The following is a 23,049-nucleotide window of genomic DNA, read 5'->3' on the forward strand; positions in this document are numbered from 1 at the left end:
CCAGGAGCTGCTTCAGGTGAGCGCTGCCTGGATCCTGCACCCCTAAGCCCCCCTGCGCCTCAACCGCCTGCCACAGCCCTGATTGCCCTCCAAACCCTTTGATCCCAGCCCGGAGCACCCTCCTGCACCCCAAACCTCTCTCCAGCCCCACCCCAGAATCTGCACCCCCAACCGGAGCCCTCATCCCCCCCATGTGCCCCAATCCCCTGCCCCAGCCAGCCCTCTATACAATTTCCGTACCGAGATGTGGCCCTCAGGCCAAAAAGTTTGCCCACCCCTGCTCTACTCATTGCCTTTAGTTTCAGTGAAGTGCCCTGCAACTCCTTGTTTGGTATAGCTCATGTGTCCCTGCGGCAGCAAAGTAGGGAGGTTTGTTAAACTCACTAAGAATCCAGGGAAACCTAAAGTGGCTGTTCCAGAAGGTATCTCCAATGCCTACACCAGTGTGCTGTTGAGAGCTACTGTGATCAGATGGGGTACACCCTCTTGCCTGTCTTTGTGGGTGTTTTCTAAATGGCCCTGCATCTTTGTCTCTTGAGCCAGACTCCTTCAAGTACATAGAATCTTGTGATTAGACTTGTATCTTTATAGTAGTCATGATATAGTGTGTGACAGGTGGATCTTAATGGTATCTAAACCAAAAACTTGTTAGTGCTTCCATCATTATGTGTATGTACATACAAAGGCAGCTTTCCTCACTGTCTCTCCACCTTCATTTCACCCACCAAAGATGATCTTGAATGAAAGATGTTGGCTTGGAACATAAATTCCTTCCCCCACAAAAACTCTTCCTCACCTAAAAACATTAATAGTAGACCTCACAGGCTTGCACTGGTGACTGGAAGACCAAGTAGGTCGGCATAACACAAGTCAAGGACACTATATCAAAATCTAGCTCATGTTCATCTACCTTCCCCCTAGCACTCAAGGCAGGATGGGTTAACACTGAATTACTGGGAGTATAGTTTTACTTAGTAAAATTTTAATGCTGGTGGTAGACAGTTGCTGGAAATCAGATATCAGCATGAGTTTTTTTCATTTATTTCCCAATTCAGTTAACAACTAGGTGCTGCTTGCTCTGAAAACCAAACTCATGTCATCCATTTGCGGACAGTACCAAGCTAGGAGGGGTTGCAAGTGCTTTGGAGGATAGGATTAAAATTCAGAATGATCTGAATAAACTGGAGAAATGGTCTGAAGTAAATAGTATGTAATTCAATAAGGACAAATGCAAAGTACTCCACTTAGGAAGAAACAATCAGTTGCACACATACAAAATGGGAAATGACTGCCCAGGAAGGAGTACTGTGGAAAGGGATCTTGGGATCAGAGTGGGTCACAAGCTAAATATGACTCAACAGTGTAACGCTGTTGCAAAAAAAGCAAACATCATTCTGGGATGTATTAGCAGGAGTATTGTAAGTAAGACACGAGAAGTAATTCTTCCACTTTACTCCAAGCTGCTTAGGCCTCAACTGGAGTATTGTGTCCTGTTCTGGGCACTGGATTTCAGGAAAGACGTGGACAAATTGGAGAGAGGTCAGAGAAGAGCAACAAAAATGATTAAAGGTCTAGAAAACATGACCTATGAGGGAAGATTGAAAAAATTGGGTTTGTTTAGTCTGGAGAAGAGAAGACTGAGAGGGGACATGATAACAATTTTCAAATACATTACAGGTTGTTACAAGGAGGAGGGAGAAAAATTGTTCTTCTTAACCTCCGAGGATAGGACATGACTCAATGGGCTTAAATTGCAGCAAGGGCAGTTTAGGTTGGACATTAGGAAACACTGCCTAACTGTCAGAGTGGTTAAGCCCTGGAATAAATTGCCTAGGGAGGTTGTGGAATCTCCACCATTGTGGATCTTTAAGAGCAGGTTGGACAAACACCTCTCAGGAATTGTCTAGATAATACTTATTCCTGCCTTGAATACAGGGGACTGGACTAGATGACCTCTCGAGGTCCCTTCCAGTTCTGATTCAATGATTCTGTGTCCAGGGTTTATGATAGTACTGTTGCATTAAAGTGCCACAGTGGCACTTCTAGTCTCTATTCCTAGTGCAGACTGCTCCGATATGCATGTTCAAGAACTAAACAAAACTTGTGCTCTGTTTAAAAAAAATAAATAAAAAGTGATGAATAATATGCAAGTGTCTCTATTTGCCTGATTTTGTTAATTTCTTTGGGAAAGACTTGGGACCTTGTCCCTTTATAGAACACTTCTTATAGATAAACCACATCTGCCAATTGCTAGATTACTTTAATTAATGAGACACCGATATGTGGCAGCCTTTAAAGGGTGTGCCTGTTGGAAATGTCACATCCAGCATCAAATGTGTAACACTGGCCTTTTGAGTACGACTGAGAGAACAAACTACAATTATGGTTGGGCTGTGTGTGAAAAATTGTGGGTAATATATAAAAGTCTCTGTTTCAGGAGTCCAAATTGTACCTCCAGTGATAACTATTTTATTGGAAATGAATTGAATAAGACATGATATCCAAAGCGCATGTGTTCAAAGGAGATATCAGATGAGCAAAAGTAACTTTTCTTTTGCTCTGTCTCTAATCTTTCAGAGCCTATGAATACAGTTTGGGTTTCTGAGGCTGAAATAAAACACAGAAATCTTACATATAACACTTTAACAAGTATTGCCATGCTGTTGTACAATGTTGCTATTTCTTATTGCAAGGAAGATAAAACTTGAATTGCAGCATAAAATCTGTGACTACTTGAGAACATGGGTTGAAAGTATTCAGTTTGAAACTTTCATTTCAGAAAGTCCACAGTAACGTCAAGCATAGACTGTTGTCATCCTTTGCACCAAGGGTCCTAAATGTAAGGATTATTTTTCCTTGTTTCAGGGTTTATAGTGCCGTTATGCACTCAGACTCCTGTGAATTTTCCTGAGTTCTTGGAGGACTGCTTTGCTTTTTGAATCAGAAAGTTACAAAATACAGTAAAGAATGGCACTTGTGGATAAACACAAAGTCAAACGACAGCGATTGGACAGAATTTGTGAAGGTAAGACTGAGCATAATCCAATATTTCTAATGAAACCTGCATAGATTCTTTAAAAGAAAGTAGAATTGCTGAACTATGGTTAGCACTGGTGTTTGTAAGTGAAACACCTGATCCTGTTTTGAAAGTGACCTGCAAATTATAAGACTTTGGTTTACTGGTCATCTCTTTTGCATTGCTTAGTAATTTATAGTGAAATGACACTCTTATCTGTAGTCTAGATGTTGCCATATCAAGATGTTGGCTCGGACTTTGCATTTACATTGCCTTACAGAGATGGTGCTGCTTTGTTAAAAGTGCTGTACTGTGAGCCCATGTGGAAGTTAATTATCCTAAATCCCAAATGGAAACGAGTAATGGGTAGCTCTTCCCAGCATTTCCTCACTAAGTTACACCAGTGCCGGTGCCCCAGACTATGTGAGAGAGATTGCTGGATGCAAAACAACTACCTCTCTTGTCCACACACTCATGGCAATGCCACACTATCTAGCTTAGCATTTTGTAATGCATTTTGAGCAATGTCAGTTATGATAGGCACTCTGAAACCAGTTTATGGTTTAAATGGCGGTTTAAACGACCAAGATTTTCTGGAGACACACTTACTCCTCCACTCCTCGGGCTACAATAAATTCAGCTCTTCAGCAACATTGACAATTTCTGTATGTGTTAACTGTGTTTGTTGTTGAAATGTAACTGAATGTATCGGACAGAATATTAGACAAACAATTTTTCCTTCATTAGCAAATGTGTGATGCCAAGATAAATTTGTTTGTAGATCCATTCTGTATTCATAGTGTGTGTTTGAATGCATTAGCCCAGGTAGGTTTTTCCTTTACTTTTCTGTGTTTTGTTCAGTGTAACAACAGAACGACAGCCAGTAGTTAATGTATCTCTGCTGCATCTTCAGATGGCATAAGCTACTTTTATTTACTTATGAGAAAAGTCAAGTGGTGCCAGACAACCTCAGACTTTCCAATGTGCTCGCTGATACTTCTCTGATGAGAGCTGGCGGCCATCTCATAAACATTTTACAAGCTTTAGCAAAAAAGGAACAAAGTGTCATTCAAGCAGCTGTAGCTTAAATCTTGTCTGCTGAGTGATTATCTATGTTTCAAGGGAGAATCTGTCCAGGTAGATGGTTTCAATTTTTATGAACAATGGCTAGTAGGGGCATACTTCAAAGTATTATGTTAAATGCTCCCAAATAAAATTCTGCTCTTGGATGTGGGCACACAACTCCCACCGAAGTTTTATGATGCCAAGAAACACATTTTATAACAATTTTCAGCAGAACATATAAGACCCCTCAGGTTGCACAACTGAAGGCAAAACTGAGTCCCTACATGTTTTGCTCTAGTGGTTATGGACTGTGTTTTTCTTGATACAGCAGTAATTAAATACAACTCCTTCGCTATCATTTTAAGCTTTCCATGAATTATTTAACCATTAATTGTGTGGGGTGATCCTAGTGATCTCCTTGGATATACAACCCGCACATGAAATACACGTTGTTACTGATATCCCTCAGGAAGCGGTATTATTCATCAGATAGGACTGCATTTCAAGCTCAATGCAGAGAGCACGAAATTGAAAAATGAGTTCTTCATTTAATCATGTAATATAGAAAAATGTAAAAGCCATTCCACCTGTCAGTTTAATTAACCCAATCAAAACTGGGTTAATCTGCCTTAACTCTGCTCCAAAGCATGTTGCCTTTGTAATACGGGGGGGTGCGGGGGCGGGAAAAGGGAGTCGGGAGGAAGTTGCCGACAGTGGCCGGAATATATGGCAGCAAAGAGTTACATATCTATCCATTTGAATGCCATAAACACTCAGGTGTAGTGTTCTATCTTATCTTTAAAAAATGACTTTGAACCTGACTTAAAAGACTTATATTGGCAGAGTTGGGATTTTCAAAAGCAGCCTTTCCAGTTTGATGTTTGCTATCAGATCTGGTTGCTGAGTGAACAAGAAACTCAAAAGGATCATAGGACGAACCTGCTAGCAGAACATTAGATATGATTGAAGTTTAGATTATTTTCCTCTGAACAACTGATTTGAGCTTTTTGTTCTTTCTTGGCTAAAATCATTTTCTAATCTGTAAAAGTGCCATTTACATAACTTTTGAAAAAAGCACATTTGCCGTCCACTAACTTCATTTGTGATTTGAATTAAATTGATGGGATTTACTGTTGTGCAGCAACACGTTATGTTGTGTGTGACTTCCAAAACGTTGAAAGGTTACAGGTTAGGATTGGCTGTAACGACCATTGTAAAACTAATCCTGAAAAATAATTTTCCAGAGTCTTAGGCTATATCTACACTTAAAACATTATGGCAGCACAGCTGCAGCTGTGGCGCTATAGTGCTTCAGTGTAGACATGCACTACAGTGACTTCTCCTGTGGCTGTCGTTAATCCACCTCCCCAAGAGGCGGTAGCTAGGTCAACAGAACTAGTGCTGTCTACACCAGGAGTTAGGTTGGCTTAACTACATCTCTCAGGGGAGTGGACTTTTCACACCCCCTGCCCAACGTAGTTCAGTCAATCAGTGGAGACCAGCCCGTAGGGTTGTAGGATTATCATACACCACATTGGCTTTGCTGAAGGCTATTTTTTTGTTGAAATATCTTTTATTGTGGTCAGGTTGGACTGTGGGGTAATAAATTCCTGAACACTGGCCATTCCAGCTGCTATGAAAGCATAATTTGAAAAAGCAGGCATTTTACTTTGCCTGATTTTGTCTTGGGGTCTTCAGATATTATACGGAATTATTGGTGTAGGGGAGGGTACAGTAGCGGACAAATGAAAGAAGTGGAAAAGCTTCCACAGGAGACATTTAGAGAGACAAACACCAGAATATCCCATGGCTCAGTAGTTTGGGCATGCTCCTCAGATGTGGGAGACCAGTATTCAAATCCCTTCTCCACCTGGGTCTCCCACATCCTAGATAAGTGATCTAACCACCAGGCTGAAGGTTATATGGAAGTTGCCACTGGTACCACCACCATCACCTGTTCCATCGGTCACTTTGTGAATCTAACCATGTTGAAAAAATCCATTCAGGTCAGACAAAATGTGGAAGCTTAATCAGAACAACTTCCTAGAGTTACAAGCAGTTCAGAAAGTGGTTCTCTCTACTCTAGTCTTACCTGCCATGATGGATTTGGTTGCCATTCATGTGTAAAGCAACACTAGGACTTCCATGGCATACTGACACTTCCAGGCTGGAACAAGCAAATACAAGTTAAAATTCCTTAATGAAAAAAGGGGGAATTCTCTTGCTTCTGGGTCAGGAAAGCTTTTTGTTTTGTTTGTTTACAGTAATGTTCATTGTGTGATAGGTGCTTACCAAGACCTCATTAAGGACAACTTCTGCTCTGAGGAGTTCACAACATAAGGCATTTAATGATTAAAACCTGCCTTGGGACTAATAAACAGTCTGTAGGTCAACTAAATAGATGGTTTTGTTTTTGTTTGTTTGTTTATTGTTAAGAAATAAATTCCTGTTTATGTCAGGAAATTTGTATCACAAATGGTCATTCAAAGAGAAACAATGTGTTAGAGATTATATCAAGTATGGATACATTTGCCAATACTGGGTAAAAATTACTCATTTAGAATAAAGAGGGAAGTAGTCTATTAGTACATTTGAGCTGGCTTTGTTTCATGAGTATAATTCATTGTAAAGAGGTTTTTTCCTCCCTCCCCAATAAAACTGTATTTGTTTTTCTTTTTGCCTGTCAAAAGACATAAAACGATCAGATTTTTTAGGAAGTGTAGCTTACCAAGTTTCTCCATGGGGAAAGAGAGAGAAATTAATGGAGGCAAATAAAAAGTTTTGCAGATCCTCAGCTGTTAAACTTATTTTATGTTGATTTACACCAATTGAGGTTCTGGCAAACTCCACTTAAAATTTTGGTTAATGATTGGTTCCTCCTGATTTGGTGCCCTGTTCCAGTATATCCATCCGAAGTTCATTGGTCTAGTCATTACTTTCTAACGCACTCACATTTTTCACAAAGGCCTTTCCTTGAAGCTTATTACTCCCTGTGTTGTTGGTTTCAGAGTAGCAGCCGTGTTAGTCTGTATCCGCAAAAAGAAAAGGAGGACTTGTGGCACCTTTGAGACTAACAAATTTATTTGAGCATAAGCTTTTGTGAGCTACAGCTCACTTCGTCGGATGCATTCAGTGGAAAATACAGTGGGGAGATTTATATACACAGAGAACATGAAACAATGGGTGTTACCATACACACTGTAACGAGAGAGATCAGGTAAGGTGAGCTATTACCAGCAGGAGAGCGGGGACAGGGGGGGACCTTTTGTAGTGATAATCAAGGTGGACCATTTCCAGAAGTTGAAAAGAATGTCTGAGGAACGGTGGGGGGAGGTGGGTGGGTGAATAAACATGGAGAAATAGTTTTACTTTGTGTAATGACCCATCCACTCCCAGTCTTTATTCAAGCCTAAGTTAATTGTATCCAGTTTGCAAATTAATTCCAATTCAGCAGTTTCTCGTTGGAGTCTGTTTTTGAAGCTTTTTGTTGTCTGTAATCGAGTGACCAAAGAGATTGAAGTGTTCTCCAACTGGTTTTTGAATGTTATAATTCTTGACATCTGATTTGTGTCCATTTATTCTTTTACGTAGAGACTGTCCAGTTTGGCTAATGTATATGGCAGAGGGGCACTGCTGGCACATGATGGCATATATCACATTGGTAGATGTGCAGGTGAACGAGCCTCTGATAGCGTGGCTGATGTGATTAGGCCCTATGATGGTGTCCCCTGAATAGATATGTGGACACAGTTGGCAACGGGCTTTGTTGCAAGGATAGGTTCCTGGGTTAATGATTCTGTTGTGTGGTGCATGGTTGCTGGTGAGTATTTGCTTCAGATTGGGGGGCTGTCTGTAAGCAAGGGCTGGCCTGTCTCCCAAGATCTGTGAGAGTGATGGGTCGTCCTTCTGGATAGGTTGTAGATCCTTGATGATGCGTTGGAGAGGTTTTAGTTGGGGGCTGAAGGTGTTGGCTAGTGGCGTTCTGTTATTTTCTTTGTTGGGCCTGTCCTGAAGTAGGTAACTTCTGGGTACTCTTCTGGCTCTGTCAATGTGTTTCTTCACTTCAGCAGGTGGGTATTGTAGTTGTAAGAATGCTTGCTAGAGAACTTATAGGTGTTTGTCTCTGTCTGAGGGGTTGGAGCAAAGGTGGTTGTATCGTAGAGGTTGGCTGAAGACAATGGATCATGTGGTGTGATCTGGATGGAAGCAGGAGGCATATAGGTAAGTATAGCAGTCAGTAAGTTTCCGGTATAGGGTGGTGTTTATGTGACCATCGCTTATTAGCACCGTAGTCTCCAGGAAGTGGATCTCTTGTGTGGCCTGGTCCAGGCTGAGGTTGATGGTGGGTTGGAAATTGTTGAAATCATGGTGGAATTCCTCAAGGGCTTCTTTTCCGTGGGTCCAGATGATGAAGATGTCATCAATGTAGCGCAAGTAGAGTAGGGGTGTTAGGGGACGAGAGCTGAGGAAGCTTTGTTCTAAGTCAGCCATAAAAATGTTGGCATAGTGTGGGGCCATGCGAGTACCCATAACAGTTCCGCTGATTTGAAGGTATACATTGTCCTCAAATGTGAAATAATTATGGGTGAGGACAAAGTCACAAAGTTCAGCCATCAGATTCTGGTAGTGCTGTGAAATATCTGTGTGGTGAAAAGGCATCATGGACATTAGTTAGTGTATGTAGGGTCTAATGAAGTTTGTGGGTCTTCAGATACAACAAAAAAAGTTGACATAAATCCTATGCAGGGAGTTTACATGGATGAACAAAGTTCAGGCAACCACAGTGGGTTCATAAATGTAGGTCAAGCTAAGTCCTCTCACCATGTTGATTCAGACTTTCCCCATAGGTATAAATGAACATTTCTTGGCTTGTGAATAAGCTATTGTGCATGTTCCAGATGAGACAGATGTGCAGTCATTTTTACAGCATTAAGGAATGTGGTGGTGTTGGTTTTTGTTCAAGCCTATATGTGTATTTTATGCACATTTGATCACTTGTGTTACATCACCAAAACTGTGGCATGGGGGAAAACTCCATGACAGGATTTAGAATGAGAGTTACACATGAAACAAGCTGTACAAATTAAAAAAAAAACCAGCTTGTTGGTGTTCTTTGGTAAAGTGTAAGACAAATTAACTGAGCCCTAACCGTATAGATAGGAATACTGGTACAATTTGCATGAATTCCATGTGAAGCTTTTTTTGTATTGGATATCCAACTCAGCCTACTATTTAAAGTAGAACATCTTTTCCCACGGTGTTTTGTTAGCTGTCCATAACTCAAAATAAAGATCTCTGTCTTCTGTCTTTACTTTTTAACCCACACCTGTTGTAGCTTTATACTTGTCTAATCTGCAGTTTAGCCTTGTTGTTATTTGTGAACTACTTCTACACCATAGGCTTAATTTTCAGCCTTGATAGTTTTTCCATTTATTCAATTTATACATTAATAAAAACATAGCAACTGTGATATTTTCCCCCCTTTGTACTTCAGAATATGCAACCTGTAGTATAGTCAGCAACCTGTTCTATCAACTATCAATAAGTGAACTCATCTGAGATGTACAGTGTTAATTTTTCAGCTTCCTGACAGCCATAGGCATATGTGCTTGAAAATGATCTGTTCTCAATGACCGATTTGAACAATATATATCCTTATTCATCACTAACGCCTTGAATGTGATCACCCTGAATTTTGGAGAAGTTTGAATCTGGATCCAGAGTTTCAGGCTTGAGCCCATCTCTACAAAATGTACCTATTACAAGCTATTTTGAAAGAAGTTGGATCTCTGGTCTCACTAGAATAAAGTTGCAGGGAAACACATTATATAGCTTTCTTTTACAAGTATACTTTTCAGTACCCATGAACACAGGTAATGTATGTAATTGCTACAACAGTAGTTTCTAGCACTGAGTATGAACTCTTGTTACATTACGCTTGAGTGGGGTTGCTTGTTAGTTTCCCACTGACACTTCAGTATAGACTGTTAGGTTAACAATATTAATGTAATGAATTTATTTAAAGTCTCCAATATATCCTGTTCTTAGTTTAAAAAGAAAACTATCTGCAGCTAACATGCCAAAACCTGCCTGATGTATGTGTACACAAGGCCAAAATTTTCATTGTTGTAGCTGTTGACTTCAGTAGAGTTATGCTATGGATGAATTTGGTCCCCTGTGTTAAAGTTAACTCCAAGAAGTTTAAAGAAGTATCCCATATAGTATGAAAACATTGGTTTCATTCAGTGGATGGCAGTTTTCTCACTAGAAGCAGCTTCTGACAAGGCCAGTGTCCATTCCAGCAGTGCAGATGGAGATGTCTTTCCAGTATCTTAAAAAAAAAAAAAAAGAGGAGTCCTTGTGGCACCTTAGAGACTAACAAATTTATTTGGGCATAATCTTTCGTGAGCTAAAACCCACTTCATCAGATGCTTGGAGTGAAAAATATCGTAAGCAGTGTATCTATATTACAGCACATGTGCTGTAATGTAAAATATACTGTAAAATATATATATTGCTTACTGTATTTTTCACTCCATTCATCTGATGAAGTGGGTTTTAGCCCATGAAAGCTTATGCCCAAATAAATGTGTTAGTCTCTAAGGTGCCACAAGGACTCCTCGTTATTTTTGCTGTTGCAGACTAACACGGCTACCCCCTCTGAAACCTGTTTCCAGTATCTTAGTAATTCCTCCTTGGCAACTACATTTCTTGAAACACTTTTATTAATTGACCAGATATCGTGGGGTTTTTTTTTCCCCAGTGGTCTCTCCCAAAGATTTATAGTCTTTAAAACAGGACTCCAAAGTGTCCTTTTTATGCGCAGCAGTACACTTTCACTTCTCCAGCAGGAGGTGCTGCTGACAGCTCTGGGAAGCCATTCTCACTAGTCTCTGCTGGGAAGGAGGAGAGCAGAGAAGTGATAAGATGAAACTAAACGTGGACATTCCATCACCAAATGCACCTTTAGCCACAAGTGCAATGATTGCTATGAGATGTAGTTTAAGGAGCCTCTTTTGTTGAAAGGGATTCATTCCTCTGAGAAGAACAAATAGTCAGTAGATTTATTTTTCTCATGCATGGGGTGGCAGAGACTCAGTGTAACTTCCCCTCTCTCTTCTGCCCTCAGTTTTCTTCCTGTTGCTCTCCACAGGGCCTGATCCTGCCCATGTATTAAGCTGTCACGCCTTCATCCTCTTTCATGACCCTGAGTGACATGTGTCCTGTTGTTTTATTTTGAGAATCTGGTCACGTTACACTCCTGTTGCTCCCTTTGGAAGTCCAAGAAGCATGTATCTGTTTTCCAGGAGGCAAAAGGATATTGTAATATGGATATCTTTCTTAATCTCAGACTCGATGCTCTAACAGTACCTTCTGACGTTAAAATCTATTAATCTAAAACACGGGTTCTCAAACTGTGGGTCGGGACTCCAAAGTGGGTTGCAACACCATTTTAATGGGGTCGCCAAAGCTGGTGTTACACTTGCTGCGGCCCAGGGCTGAAACCGAAGCTCGAGCCCCCCCACCTAGGCCAGAAGTCTTGGGGCAGCTTTGCCCACTCTTCCCCCTGGCAGCGGGGCTTGGGCTTCAGCCCCCCCTCCTGGGGTGGTGTAGTAATTTTTGTTGTCAGAAGGGGGTCACGGTGCAATGAAGTTTGAGACCCACTGATCTAAAACATCTATTAATAAATAATTTATATTTGAAAGAATATTTGTCCAAATATTCTTTTACTTTGTAAAGTGTTCCAAAACTTGGGAAGTGTGTCCTGTGGTTCTTGAGTATCACCATAAAAAAAGAGTCTCCTGAGATTCCACCTTTTAATCTTGTCAGGAATCCAGTAATACTTCCATCATCATCATTATTATTTATTTATTATTTATATGGAGGCCCAGGCATGCCTGGCAGAGGTCAGAATTCTAAAACATATTCATTTAATATTCTAGTTTGTGGGACAGATATAATTCCAGGCCTTTTCGTTACAGATGATATTTAAATCTTACTCCCAAATTCTTTTAATATCATGATGAATTTTGACCTCAAGGTCTAATACCCAATTTTGGATGCTTGATGTGATTTCTAAAGGATTTTTAAAAAAACATTCCCTAGATTAGATCTTTGTGAGTATTTGAGGGACATGCTCAATGAACCATGCATGCCAGTTTTTAGATCACTATTCAGCATCCAGACTGATTGATTTTTTTTTTGTAGTTCCTGAAAGTATATGCGTTTTTGATGTAGGAGTAAAAAAAAAAAAAAAAGTTAACCCTTTGCTGGTGCAAGAATTGCACAATATTTTTCCTGTTAATTGTGTTATAAGTGATATTCTAAATATTTGAATGCAAAAGTTTTGCCTGGTTGAAGTCTGGTTGTAAATCTCATTCCAAGATTTCAAGATGGTGTTTGCAGCGAGGTTTTTAGTTTTTATGTCTCTGAGTGCATTCTAGATTCTCACGTTCCTGTTAATCGGAATTCCATCTTTATCCACAAGAGTAAATCCTCATTCTTTGCTAGATCTTACAAGCCCATGCTAGATCGAAACCTGCGTCATAGATAATGGGTCTCTGCTGCACTTGGTGATTTTTAATTCCCCATTTTCTAAATTTGGCATAAAACTTGGAGGCTTTAATCCTAGAACTTGTTATTCAAAGGCAGCTTTAGATGGATTTTTCCAGTTCCGTGAAGTACTGCATTGAGCATCTTCCTAGGAAGTTACGGTAGCCCGCTACTGGAGTAATTCTTGTGTATATGCATGAATGAAGTGCAGGCAAAGTGAGGCTCTCTTCCAAAGAGACTATATATACTGGTTTTTCTGGTGGGACTCCCAGTCACCAGGGGGCTTTATTCCCCTGGTGGATTGCTGCTTCTTGCAAAGTCTGTGGCCTGTTTAAATCTCTTCCCTAGCTGATGATCGTGTTTGTTCCATATTTTACATCTTAGGAAAAGCCATCCTGCATTTTAGGATATCTAGAGTAGTCCTGTATTCTAGGAATCTTCCAAATATTCCCAACAGAGATATTCAGAACCAGTTTCTATAGGCCCCTCTTGAATAGTGAGAACGCTACTCTATCTTTGCACTACAGCAGTTCAGTACATACATACTGCTGTTATGGCTTTTGGCAGAGATATTTACCCTGAAAGCCAGGTTGAGTGACCAGGAGCCATAGGTTCCCATTTGTAATACAAAGCTTTGGAAGTTTCTATGATCCGCATATATTTACTACAGAATTGAGCTGCGTAAGTTAATGCTTTTCATGGTACTCAACCCTATAAAATAATAGAAGGTTGAAATAGGTGCAGTGAGTGTGTCTAGAAACACCCATTAGAGAGATTGTCATTTCTTTATTCAGCATCTCTAGTGTCCTGTGTACTGAAAAATCATAGATATGCAGCCTGCCATAGAGTGCTTATTGGCTAATTGAAGATATAATCACACCAAACAAAAATAAAGGAAGGAAGTTGAGTGGCAAGAAGTCAGGTTAGGGTTGCCAATCCCCCAGGATTGCCCTGGAGTTTCCAGGAATCAAAGATTAATCTTTAATTAAAGATTTTGTCATGTGATGAAACCTCCAGGAATACATCCAACCAAAATTGGCAACCCTATCAAGGATTACAATAATAAGGTTGTGAGTTACTTAAATTTGTTAGCTGTATGTCTTTGTGGGTTCCACGGTATAAAAAAAGTAAATAGCATGATTTTTTTTTAAAAGTGATCTGCAGATAGAGTCTGCTATAATGGGATGAGACAAATAATGTGCAGAGAGCCCTTCCAAACACTTTGCAACCACAGATGCAGGTAATGCAGATGCACACCATTGCAGGTGGATCTGATATGCTTTAGAAATCCACTGCTATCTTTGAGTATTGCCACAAAGATATCTGGGTTTTTCTGGCTATTAGCAAATTATTGTTGCTCAGAGTGGCATTAGTCACTTAGAACCAGTTTTCTGCAGTAACTGCCTTTGTTTTTTGGCATGTGTGGGTTCTTTGGCTTTGCTTCGGTTTCTCCTACGTATGTTCAGACCACACATTCCTTTTTCTTTTTTTGGAATATGCTTTTCATGTGCATGGGGCCATTTTTGTATAGTAAATTGGAATGGCAGCATAACTAAGTTGGAGGTTTTAGCTTGTCTGTAGCATTTAGAAGCAGGTTTTTTTTAAAGAGAGTTCTTACAGTTTTCAGTGCACAAGCCATGGGAATATGTGATCTAGTGTTTTCAATAAATTTATATCCCATTTTCAGGGAGGTTGAGTTGCAAATATACATACGCTTTTGTTTTTGGCTTTTAAAGTGGCCAGAATCTAGAGTTACATGGGACTGCGACTGCTTAGTGTTCAGCTAATCTTAAAAGAGTTTTTGTTGTAATGGACCAACTTGGTATTTGGGTTTTCTTTGGAGTGTTTTGTTGAAGTTTTTAAGCATCCATGCTTTTGGTTTGGAAATTCGTAAAAGCACGTGGCACAACTCCAAGAGTTGAATGCTTTCAGATGCTGTTCGTATTCCTTTGATTTTTGAAAATGATTCCTGTGCAATCCTGCAAATTTTCTCTTTGTACTTATCTAATTTAGAGAGAAGCTGCTATAAAGCCTATCTATGCTGTGTGCTTATTGCCACTGGGTGAGAGCTTTTTGCAAAGCCAAATTTCAGCAAATACAATGACTTCCTAGGGTTTATCACGCCCACCCCCCTAGATTTTTATTTAAACTAAGTTCTTTATGTGGCATTTACAGCGCATGTCATTCCTTTCCCCCTTCTTTAACCACTATATCCCAGAAAAGGTTTAACTCCACCTCAGCAATGCCTCTTGAGGAGATGCAAGCCAAAGAGAGGAAGTAATAAAGAGCTACCTAAGCTTCAGCAGTCATCATGCACAATGATGCATTTTCAGTAGAAGGGCAGACATTCAGAGAGCTATAAGATTACTCTTACTCTGCACCTTTTTGGTGCATTTTATTTAGGGAACTTAAAGCATGTTAAGAACACTAATGAATTAGTATCTTCACAGCATCACAGTGAAGTAGGTACGTATTATGATACCCACTTTATAAATGGGCAATCTGAGATCAGAGAAGTTAAGGAACTTAACCAAGGTGTCACAGTGAGTCAGTGGCAGAGCCAGGAATAGAACCCAGGAGTCCTGATGGGTAATCCCTGCCCTAAGCACTAAGCACATTCCTTCTGAAGGGGCTTTCCACTTACACTGATAGCATGGGTGGCGGGTATAATAGGCCAAGGGAAGCTCTGCCTCCCCCAGCGCTGCCAGTCACCCCCCCCCCCCCACCCACGGGGTTTGGCGGTAAAGTTTTTGTTTTATTATGCCCCATGCAGGTTCTGGGGTGGCTGAGGAGGCACATACTGACGCTTTCCCCCTGCGCGGGTTGGGTCCAGGTAGGGGATGTGGAGTGGCTTCAGCCAACCCGGGGCTCCTTGAGGCTCCTCCAGCCAAGGTGGGAGGGGGGGGCACTCCAGCCGAGGCAGGGAGTGCTCAGGGCTTCAGCCAGCCTGGGACTCCTGTTGCGGGGGGAGGGGGGAAGGACTTGTGGCTCCAGCCATTGTGGGGGAGAGGGTCTCGGGGCTCTGGACATGGGGAGAGCACAGGCGGAAGGGGCGGAGCCAGGGGCTAACCTCCCCAAAAGGGGACTCCACCCACTCCCATGATTGATAGGAATTCTACATGCACATTGAGGCGAGAGTAGCCTCTCTAGCATTTGCAGATTTAATAGTCTGTTTTCTAAAGTAAGTAAGATCATATAATCCATGCTTTCTTCTCTCCCAGATACAAAACTGAATTTTCTAGCACTGTGTAGAGCTAGACATTTACCAGTATCAGACCCCATTGACTTACACAAATTTGATCTTCACCCCTTCAGTTTTAGATGACGAGATTTTAGATGACAGAGTCACCCATCACATTTTTTAAAAAAACAAGTCTATTTTTGCAGTTGCTGTATCATAGCAGAGCATATGCCGATTACGTCACTGTTGACTTGAAGTCCATTGTATTAAACTCTAATTGTGCATTTTTTCACAGGTTCACAAAGGCAAAAGCATTTCATATCCTGGTAATTATTTTGCTTTTGTTCCGTGTTGCAATATTCCCAATATATCTGTAAAATTCAAAGATAAGGTACAATAACATGGACTGCATGTAAAATACATTCCTCAGTCACACCCTTGGATTAGGAATGTCAATATTTGTGAATTGTTCCTTTCCCAGGTACTCTTGTTATATCAGATTAGTTATGTTGGATCAGTAGGTTGCTCCATAAAGTCCTCTGTTGGTGACTGATGCAGGGATCTTATTTTATAAACAGCTACAGAAATACTGGTATTTGCATAGGAGCTGTTTTTAAGACTGCAAAAAGAAAAACAAAAGAGCTCTCTGCCCCTGTCTGTGTTTCATTTAAAATATTTCTTACTCATTTTCTGGTGCAGTGGGAATTTAACTTTTTTGGTTCCCCCCATCATATTTCATGCTGGCTGTCATGGTCACGTCTGTGCTCTCATTTGTGTTCATTGAGCAAATAGTCTGTGTCCACCTTAACAGAGAGGTTAGAGGGAGGGCAGAGCAGACATGGCCGGGCTAAGCAGTGGGTTTTCAGGGAGATGATAGTTTAGACTGAAACTAGACTGGAATTCCTGCCCAGCAGCTGTTAAAGTCAATATATTAGAAATACACTCTCCAGTGAGGACACAAGAATTTCTTTAACTTAGTGTTGTGGAAAAGTGTCTGACATTTCACTAAAGCCCCGATCCTGTACACACACACGTGCTTAACTTTAAGCACTTGTGGAGATCCATTGAAGTCAATGGGACTGTTCCAGGGGTGATAGGTTTGTAGAAATTTTGGTGGTGCCCAGAACCCACCCCTGCGCAAACTCCGCCCCCCCAGACTCCGCCCCCCACCTGCCCAAGGCTCTGGGAGGGAGTTTGGGTGGGGGAGGAGGTCTGGAGTGCAGGCCCTAGGCTGGGGCAGGAGATTGGCTCTGAGAGGGAGTTTGGGGATGGGAGGGGGTGCAGGAGTGAGGGCTGTGGGGTGTGGCTGCAGATGAGGGGTTTGGGGTATGGGAGGGGCTCAGGGCAAGAGTAGGAATGTAGGGGGTGAGGGCTCTGTCTGGGGCTGGGAATGAGGGGTTTGGGATGTGGGAGGGGCACAGGGTGAGAGTAGGAGTGTGGAGGTGAGGGCTCTGTCTGGGGCTGGAGGGTTTGGGGGGTTAGAGAGGCTCAGGGCTGGGGCAGAGGGTTGGAGTGCAGGGGAATGAGGGCTCTGGGGCTGGAGATGAGGGGTTTGTGGTGTTGGAGGGGCTCAGGGCTAGGGTAGAGGGTTGAGGGTGTGGTGGGGGGGTGAAAGCTCTGGCTGGGGGTGTGGGCTCTGGGGTAGGGCAAGGCTGGGGATGAGTTTGGGGTGCAGGCAGCCTGCTCTGGGACAGGGGACAGAGAGGAGGACTCCTCTTAGCCCTTTCCCTGCTGGCAGCAGTGAGCCGGGGGACACTCAGGGGAGGCGCGGGGGGGGGGGGTGGCAGGTGGAGTTGAGGGGGACACCCAGCCCCAAATATTGGTGGAGCTGGGCCCCTGGGCTCTGAATATTGCTGGTGCTAAGGCACCACGTGGAGCTATATCTCACCACCTCTGGACTGTTCATGTGTTTAAATTCAACCATATGCGGAAGTGTTGCCAGGATCAGAGCCTAAAATGTTAGTTTGCTGGCTCCTATAAAGCAGGAGCACAGACATTGTTACTGAGCACTCCACCACGTTTTTTACTTTCACAGCATTTCTTTATCTAAAGAGAGGAATAGATGCAGTTGCTGGATGAGCATTTTTAGAGTCTAGACTGATGCTGTTAGCAAGCAATGATCTTTCAGGAATGGGGAAATATGGTCTTCTTGCTAGGACATGGGACAGGGAGTCATGAGAGCTAGGTTTTCTTCTGGGGTTCTCCTTCAGTTTGTGTGTGAACTTGAGCAAGTCTCTAAACATTTGCAAGTATCTAATATTTTGGGTGCCCAACTTGAGACCCTAGAGCCTGGCGGACATTTTAAGAGGTTCCGAGCAGCCCGAGGTCCCCATTGATTTCAACTGCCATTGTCTTTCTCAGCACCTCTGAAAATGAGGCACCTAAAATTAATGAATACTAGAAAATGTGGGCCTTAATGTCTCTGTGACTTAGTTTTCTCAGCTGTGTGTTGAGGATAATACCACCAATCTTGGTGTTGTGACTAAATTCATTAATGATTTCCTTTTAAATCACTGGCTGAAAGATACTCTTGAACTGTAGAATATCAATACTATTTTATTGTATAAAATTATATAATTTTCACTAGTTCTCTTCTTCTGCTTCAGAACTTTGGTAACAGAAAAACTAACAGTATTAAAAATAACCAAACAACTTGGATTTTAATGTATCTAGTTTGGAATATATTTTACCCTTTTAAGAAAAAGGTTGTAATTAAATATTTTTGTAGGCCAAGATGTTCTCCGTTATTCATCAGCTACAAACTTGTGTTTCCATTTTGACTCACACAGGAAGAAATTTTCCAGTGTGCCTTAATTCTGTTAGTTAATTCAATATGATGTTAATCAGATATTGTCCAAAAATGAATAAATAATCTTGTGGGGGCAGTTTTTTTGTATGTCTATAAAATATCCAGAATATTTTTAAAGACTTGAATTCTTTGTGGGGGAGGCTGTTTGAAGAGGATTTTGTACTATTTACTGCAGTAAAGAAATGTAGGGATTACTAAGAGATCCTGTCAGTATCTGGGTCAGAAATATAGCCCAGAGGTATTAGTATGATAAGCAAGTATAAGCATTAGACTGTATTAGTGACTTAGCTATCATAATAGTACAATACTTCATCATGTGATGGCTAGTGCACCAAACATTTATTGTGGATTAGCCATAAAAATGCACAAGCTGTTCCCCCCCGTCCCCCTAAAAAGGTGACTATTACTCCTTTTAGTAATTCAGACCTGAAATTTGCATATTTGTGGTGCAGACATTTTTACTGTAGCAGAGAAAGAAACAGATTCATTTCCATTTCCATTTTTTTAAACAGAAGTATTGCAGTGTACATGATGGTTGGTAAACAAAATATAATATTTGCTCTACTCTTGCAAAAACAACGACTGTTTCAGCATTTGCAGCATGTGACAGTTGATCTACTTTTTTAGAGAATTATTCTAATATCTCTCCCAAAAATGGTAACCTTGTATGGAAAATTTTAGTATGTTTCTAAATAACAATTTTCTTTGGTGTGATTCCATCTAAATCCCTTTGCCTACTTTCAGCTTAAAAAGCCTAAACCATATGACTATTGAAATGCTGCAAGATACAAAAATTGAGTTTTGTCTGATGTCTGAGTGTTTTTCCATCTCATAAACATATTTAAAGGAAACTGGGAGATAATAGACAAAAGTCTACTACTCTCTTTTTTTGCTTTGTAATACCAGGTTTAAGATCCTTTGATCCTCCCTTCCTTTACTGTGACCTCTTCTAGGGTCTTCAAATTATAAATTCCAGATTACACCTCCGCAGTTTTCTTTCCTGGGATGATGAAAGGATTTGAGTATTGTGATGATAATGTAAAGAATCCTTTTGGAGCTAATTTGAAACTGCAACAAAAAAACGAAATTTCCAAAGCAAATTACAATATTTGTAAAGTGTTCTACTGATGCCTAACAAATTTCTAGCCAGTGTCTTATATTCTTGAGTATCTTGCATCGGCCTGTTTTTAGGCTTGTCTGCCTTCTTCCATTTCATTTGTCTTTAGCTGTGTGCAGGGGATTAGCATTTCATCAGGATGGATTAAGATTGAGTTGACATTGAAGCTTTATTTATTTATTTATTTATTTTTATACATATACATGTATGTATATGAAAGTATATATAAATAAATGTAAAAATAATTTTCAGAAGAGAAATTATATTGAGGTTGCTGGATCCGCTGGCGCAGAAGGTTTCATTGGGCTAAAGTGATGTCACATGGAACAAAGGCTTTAGAGGTTTTATTTAGCTCATAATCCTCACACACTGCTAGACCAGTTGTCCATGTGAGCAAACTGTCCCAAACAGGAAGGGATAAACCATCTGGATTAGATGCAGCAACCCTTGTCTGTGACTGAACTATACAGAAAAGACCTTTCATTCTTCGGTTTTGGAGTGAGACTGAGTTACAGTGGGTGTTGTGTGTTTTGTCTACTAAAGTTTCGAAGAATTAATAATTCAGGCAATACTTTGAAATATAAAACCACCACTTGGTTGTTTCTGAAGTCCCAGAAGAGCTCAGATACAGCTCGATCTGTTTTTGATGTGTGTAATAGAAGATTTAAAAAGAGAGGTTCCTTCTCTTCTTTATCTCAACAGAAGTCAATTGTTTCATTCCAATGCCGATTCCAAGTAAGCATACAAATATCGGCCGTTCTCAGAGCTGGGATGCTGCAGGATGGTATGAAGGCAACTGGGAGAATGAAAATGCATTTGAATATCAGAGACCTACAGGGAGAAGAAATTCGCTGACTTACGGTGGAGAAGGAGGTTGGTATGAGCAGCCAAACCATAGACCGCATGATATCATCTTGCAAGGAGGCTCTGAATTGAAGCAAGAGCCGTACCCATATCAGGATCCAGTTTTTAACCAGGGTCCCTTACGGAAGGGTTCTGTTCCTGACTTCACTTACTACGACAGACAGGCTGCAACGTCTGGACGAAGTTCCTTGCCATCTCAGGATTATTACAGTGACCCATCTTTAGCCACTAGATCACCTAAAGATCCACACTACTATAGAGACCGCATGATTAATAGATCATTACCGAATTATGGGATTCCCGGTAGCAGATTGGCTTGGGATCAGGTACAAGGACGGTCACCTGCCCCACACGAAGCCAGCCGTATGTATAGGGATCCCATGAGTAAAATGATCCAAGAGGGGCAGAGAATGCGAAACCGAGATCCTTCTCCTGCAAGGTATGGTGTTGAACCGCCCACCCCTAGATATGGAACAGAACCACCATCTTTTCCCAACAGGCAGGTCTATAGTGATACAGCAGAGAGACCTATAGAGTCTGCAGCTGCTAGACAAACTACTCCAACGTGCTTGGTGGTTGATCCGAATTCTGCTACTGTTGTTGATGGGAGCATAGGTCCATCTGCCGTTGCTGTAAATCGTGGTTATGGACCCATCAGGGAAAATGTCAATGCAAAGATTCCTTATGATAGTTATGAAACTGCCATGACTCCTTCCCATTCTCAGGTGCCCACAGCTTTCGCAGGACAAGAAATTAAAAGAAACTTTGATCCGGAGTTCCTAGCACTTCTGCGTTCAGAAGGCGTGTCTGAAAGTACATTCAATGCTTTGCTGCAGCAAGGCTTTGATTCTCCAAGCCTGCTCGCGATGATGGAAGAGAATGATATAAAATCTGTAGCTCCAAATCTTGGACAGGCAAGGGTGCTTTCCCGCATTGCCCATAACTACAAAACAGAGATGCAGCTACAAAGGCATGATGGGAAGAACAGCATACTCCGTCCCAGGACCAGATCTAACAGCTTTAGTCATCGAAGTGAACTGCTGCAGAATGCATATGGCATGCACCCTGCCTCTGGTCCCGGTGTAGATGGCACAACTTTGCAGCAAGCACCTCCTCCTTCTCTACAGCCAGTATCACCAAGAGTAGGAGAAATAAATCGTCGCCCATCCAGTGCCCCGACACAGCACCTTCTGGAAACTGCAACTTATTCTGCATCTGGAGCAGCTCATCAAGGTGCTCATTTTCTAGCTAATTCTGGCTACAACGCTCCTTTACCATGCAACATGCACACTCGTCCAGTGTCTGCCTATTCCACTCCAACTGGATTACCAGGGACTACAGCACAGACTAACCCACATGCAAATCCCAAAACAGCATATCCAACCACTTACACAGTGCCCATGGAGCTGCTGAAGAGGGACCGAAATACATCAATGTCCCCAGTGCATAGCCCACACAGCAGTCCTCAACTTCTCCGAAAGCAAGGAGCCCAAATGGATTCCACCCTGGTGCTTGCTGGCCCAAGTTTTCACATGCAACATTCTCCTTATCAGAAACTCACCAGACGCACTGGACCACCAGTTATTGTCTCAACCATGGCATCACCTGAACCAAGTAATTTTCTAAAAATGTATTCATTAGTAGTGTGCTCTAGGAGAGTTATGTCTGTGTTTGTTTATCATAAGATAAATTTGAGTCTAATAAATCCAGTTAGACTTAGGGCTAAAATATTAGATACATCCCTATGCACAAAAAAGTGGGGCAAATAGGTTTATCTCGGGGCCACAAGTTATTCAGAGTTTCTAGTGCTGCCTTTCACAGTGCGATTAAATTCAGAGTATTTTATTTGATTAGCTAACTTTAGATAAAGTGACTGGTATATCAGATAATTGTTCTACTATGAATCTTGCTGTTCCTGTTGTTTGTACGGAACAGAAGATTAGATACTGAATTTTCTGAGCAATTAGGTTACAGGGTTAGTTGTAGATTTACTTCTTACAGTTGTTATCGGGCACAAATATGTTTCTCAGAGGAAATGGTTAGCATTGCTTTGACAAAATTTATCAAATAGCTAATGGTGTTAATTCTAGAATTGACTTACCTTTGGCAGTTACCATAGTCTTTTTTAAATTAATTTACTGTTTTATCAGGCACCTAAAATAAAACTCTTGATTTCCTATTAGGAGTACTTATAAGTGTGGCTTTGTAACTATTAAGGAACTAGGTCTACGCTTAATGTTAAAGTCAATGATTAACCACTAGAGTGATAAAAAGGAGTGGTTGCCCTTTTTTTCCTCCTCTTTTTTGTCTTCAGAAATGTTCAAATCCCTTCCTGGTTTAGGGCTAAATGGTTCAAACCGACATAATACTTCAGTTTTAAGTTGACTCTTGCTAGTCAAAGACCAACAAAAATTACCATAGGAAATGCATTTTGCAGTAAGAGG

General features: G+C 41.2%; 1 protein-coding gene across 17 annotated transcripts in view; it reads left to right on the plus strand.

Moving 5' to 3' along the window:
• CTBP2 (C-terminal binding protein 2) overlaps nt 1-23,049 on the plus strand; it is a 231,215-nt gene that overhangs the window by 130,973 nt on the left and 77,193 nt on the right. For 15 of the 17 annotated variants that reach the window (XR_012160053.2, XR_012160052.2, XR_012160054.2 and 12 more), the window contains 2 exons: nt 2,866-3,025; nt 20,444-22,219. The exons of 1 other annotated variant lie outside the window; for it this stretch is intronic. Coding sequence is in view for 13 of the 16 variants with exons in the window: in XM_073354099.2 (XP_073210200.2) it covers nt 2,968-3,025; nt 20,444-22,219 (1,834 nt within the window). In the remaining 3 variants the exon portion in view is untranslated. The remainder of the gene's footprint in view (nt 1-2,865; nt 3,026-20,443; nt 22,220-23,049) is intronic. One more of the 17 variants, XM_073354101.2, reaches the window with a different exon arrangement.

Source organism: Lepidochelys kempii, chromosome 7, assembly GCF_965140285.1.
Source record: "Lepidochelys kempii isolate rLepKem1 chromosome 7, rLepKem1.hap1, whole genome shotgun sequence".
Lineage (NCBI taxonomy): Eukaryota > Metazoa > Chordata > Testudines > Cheloniidae > Lepidochelys > Lepidochelys kempii.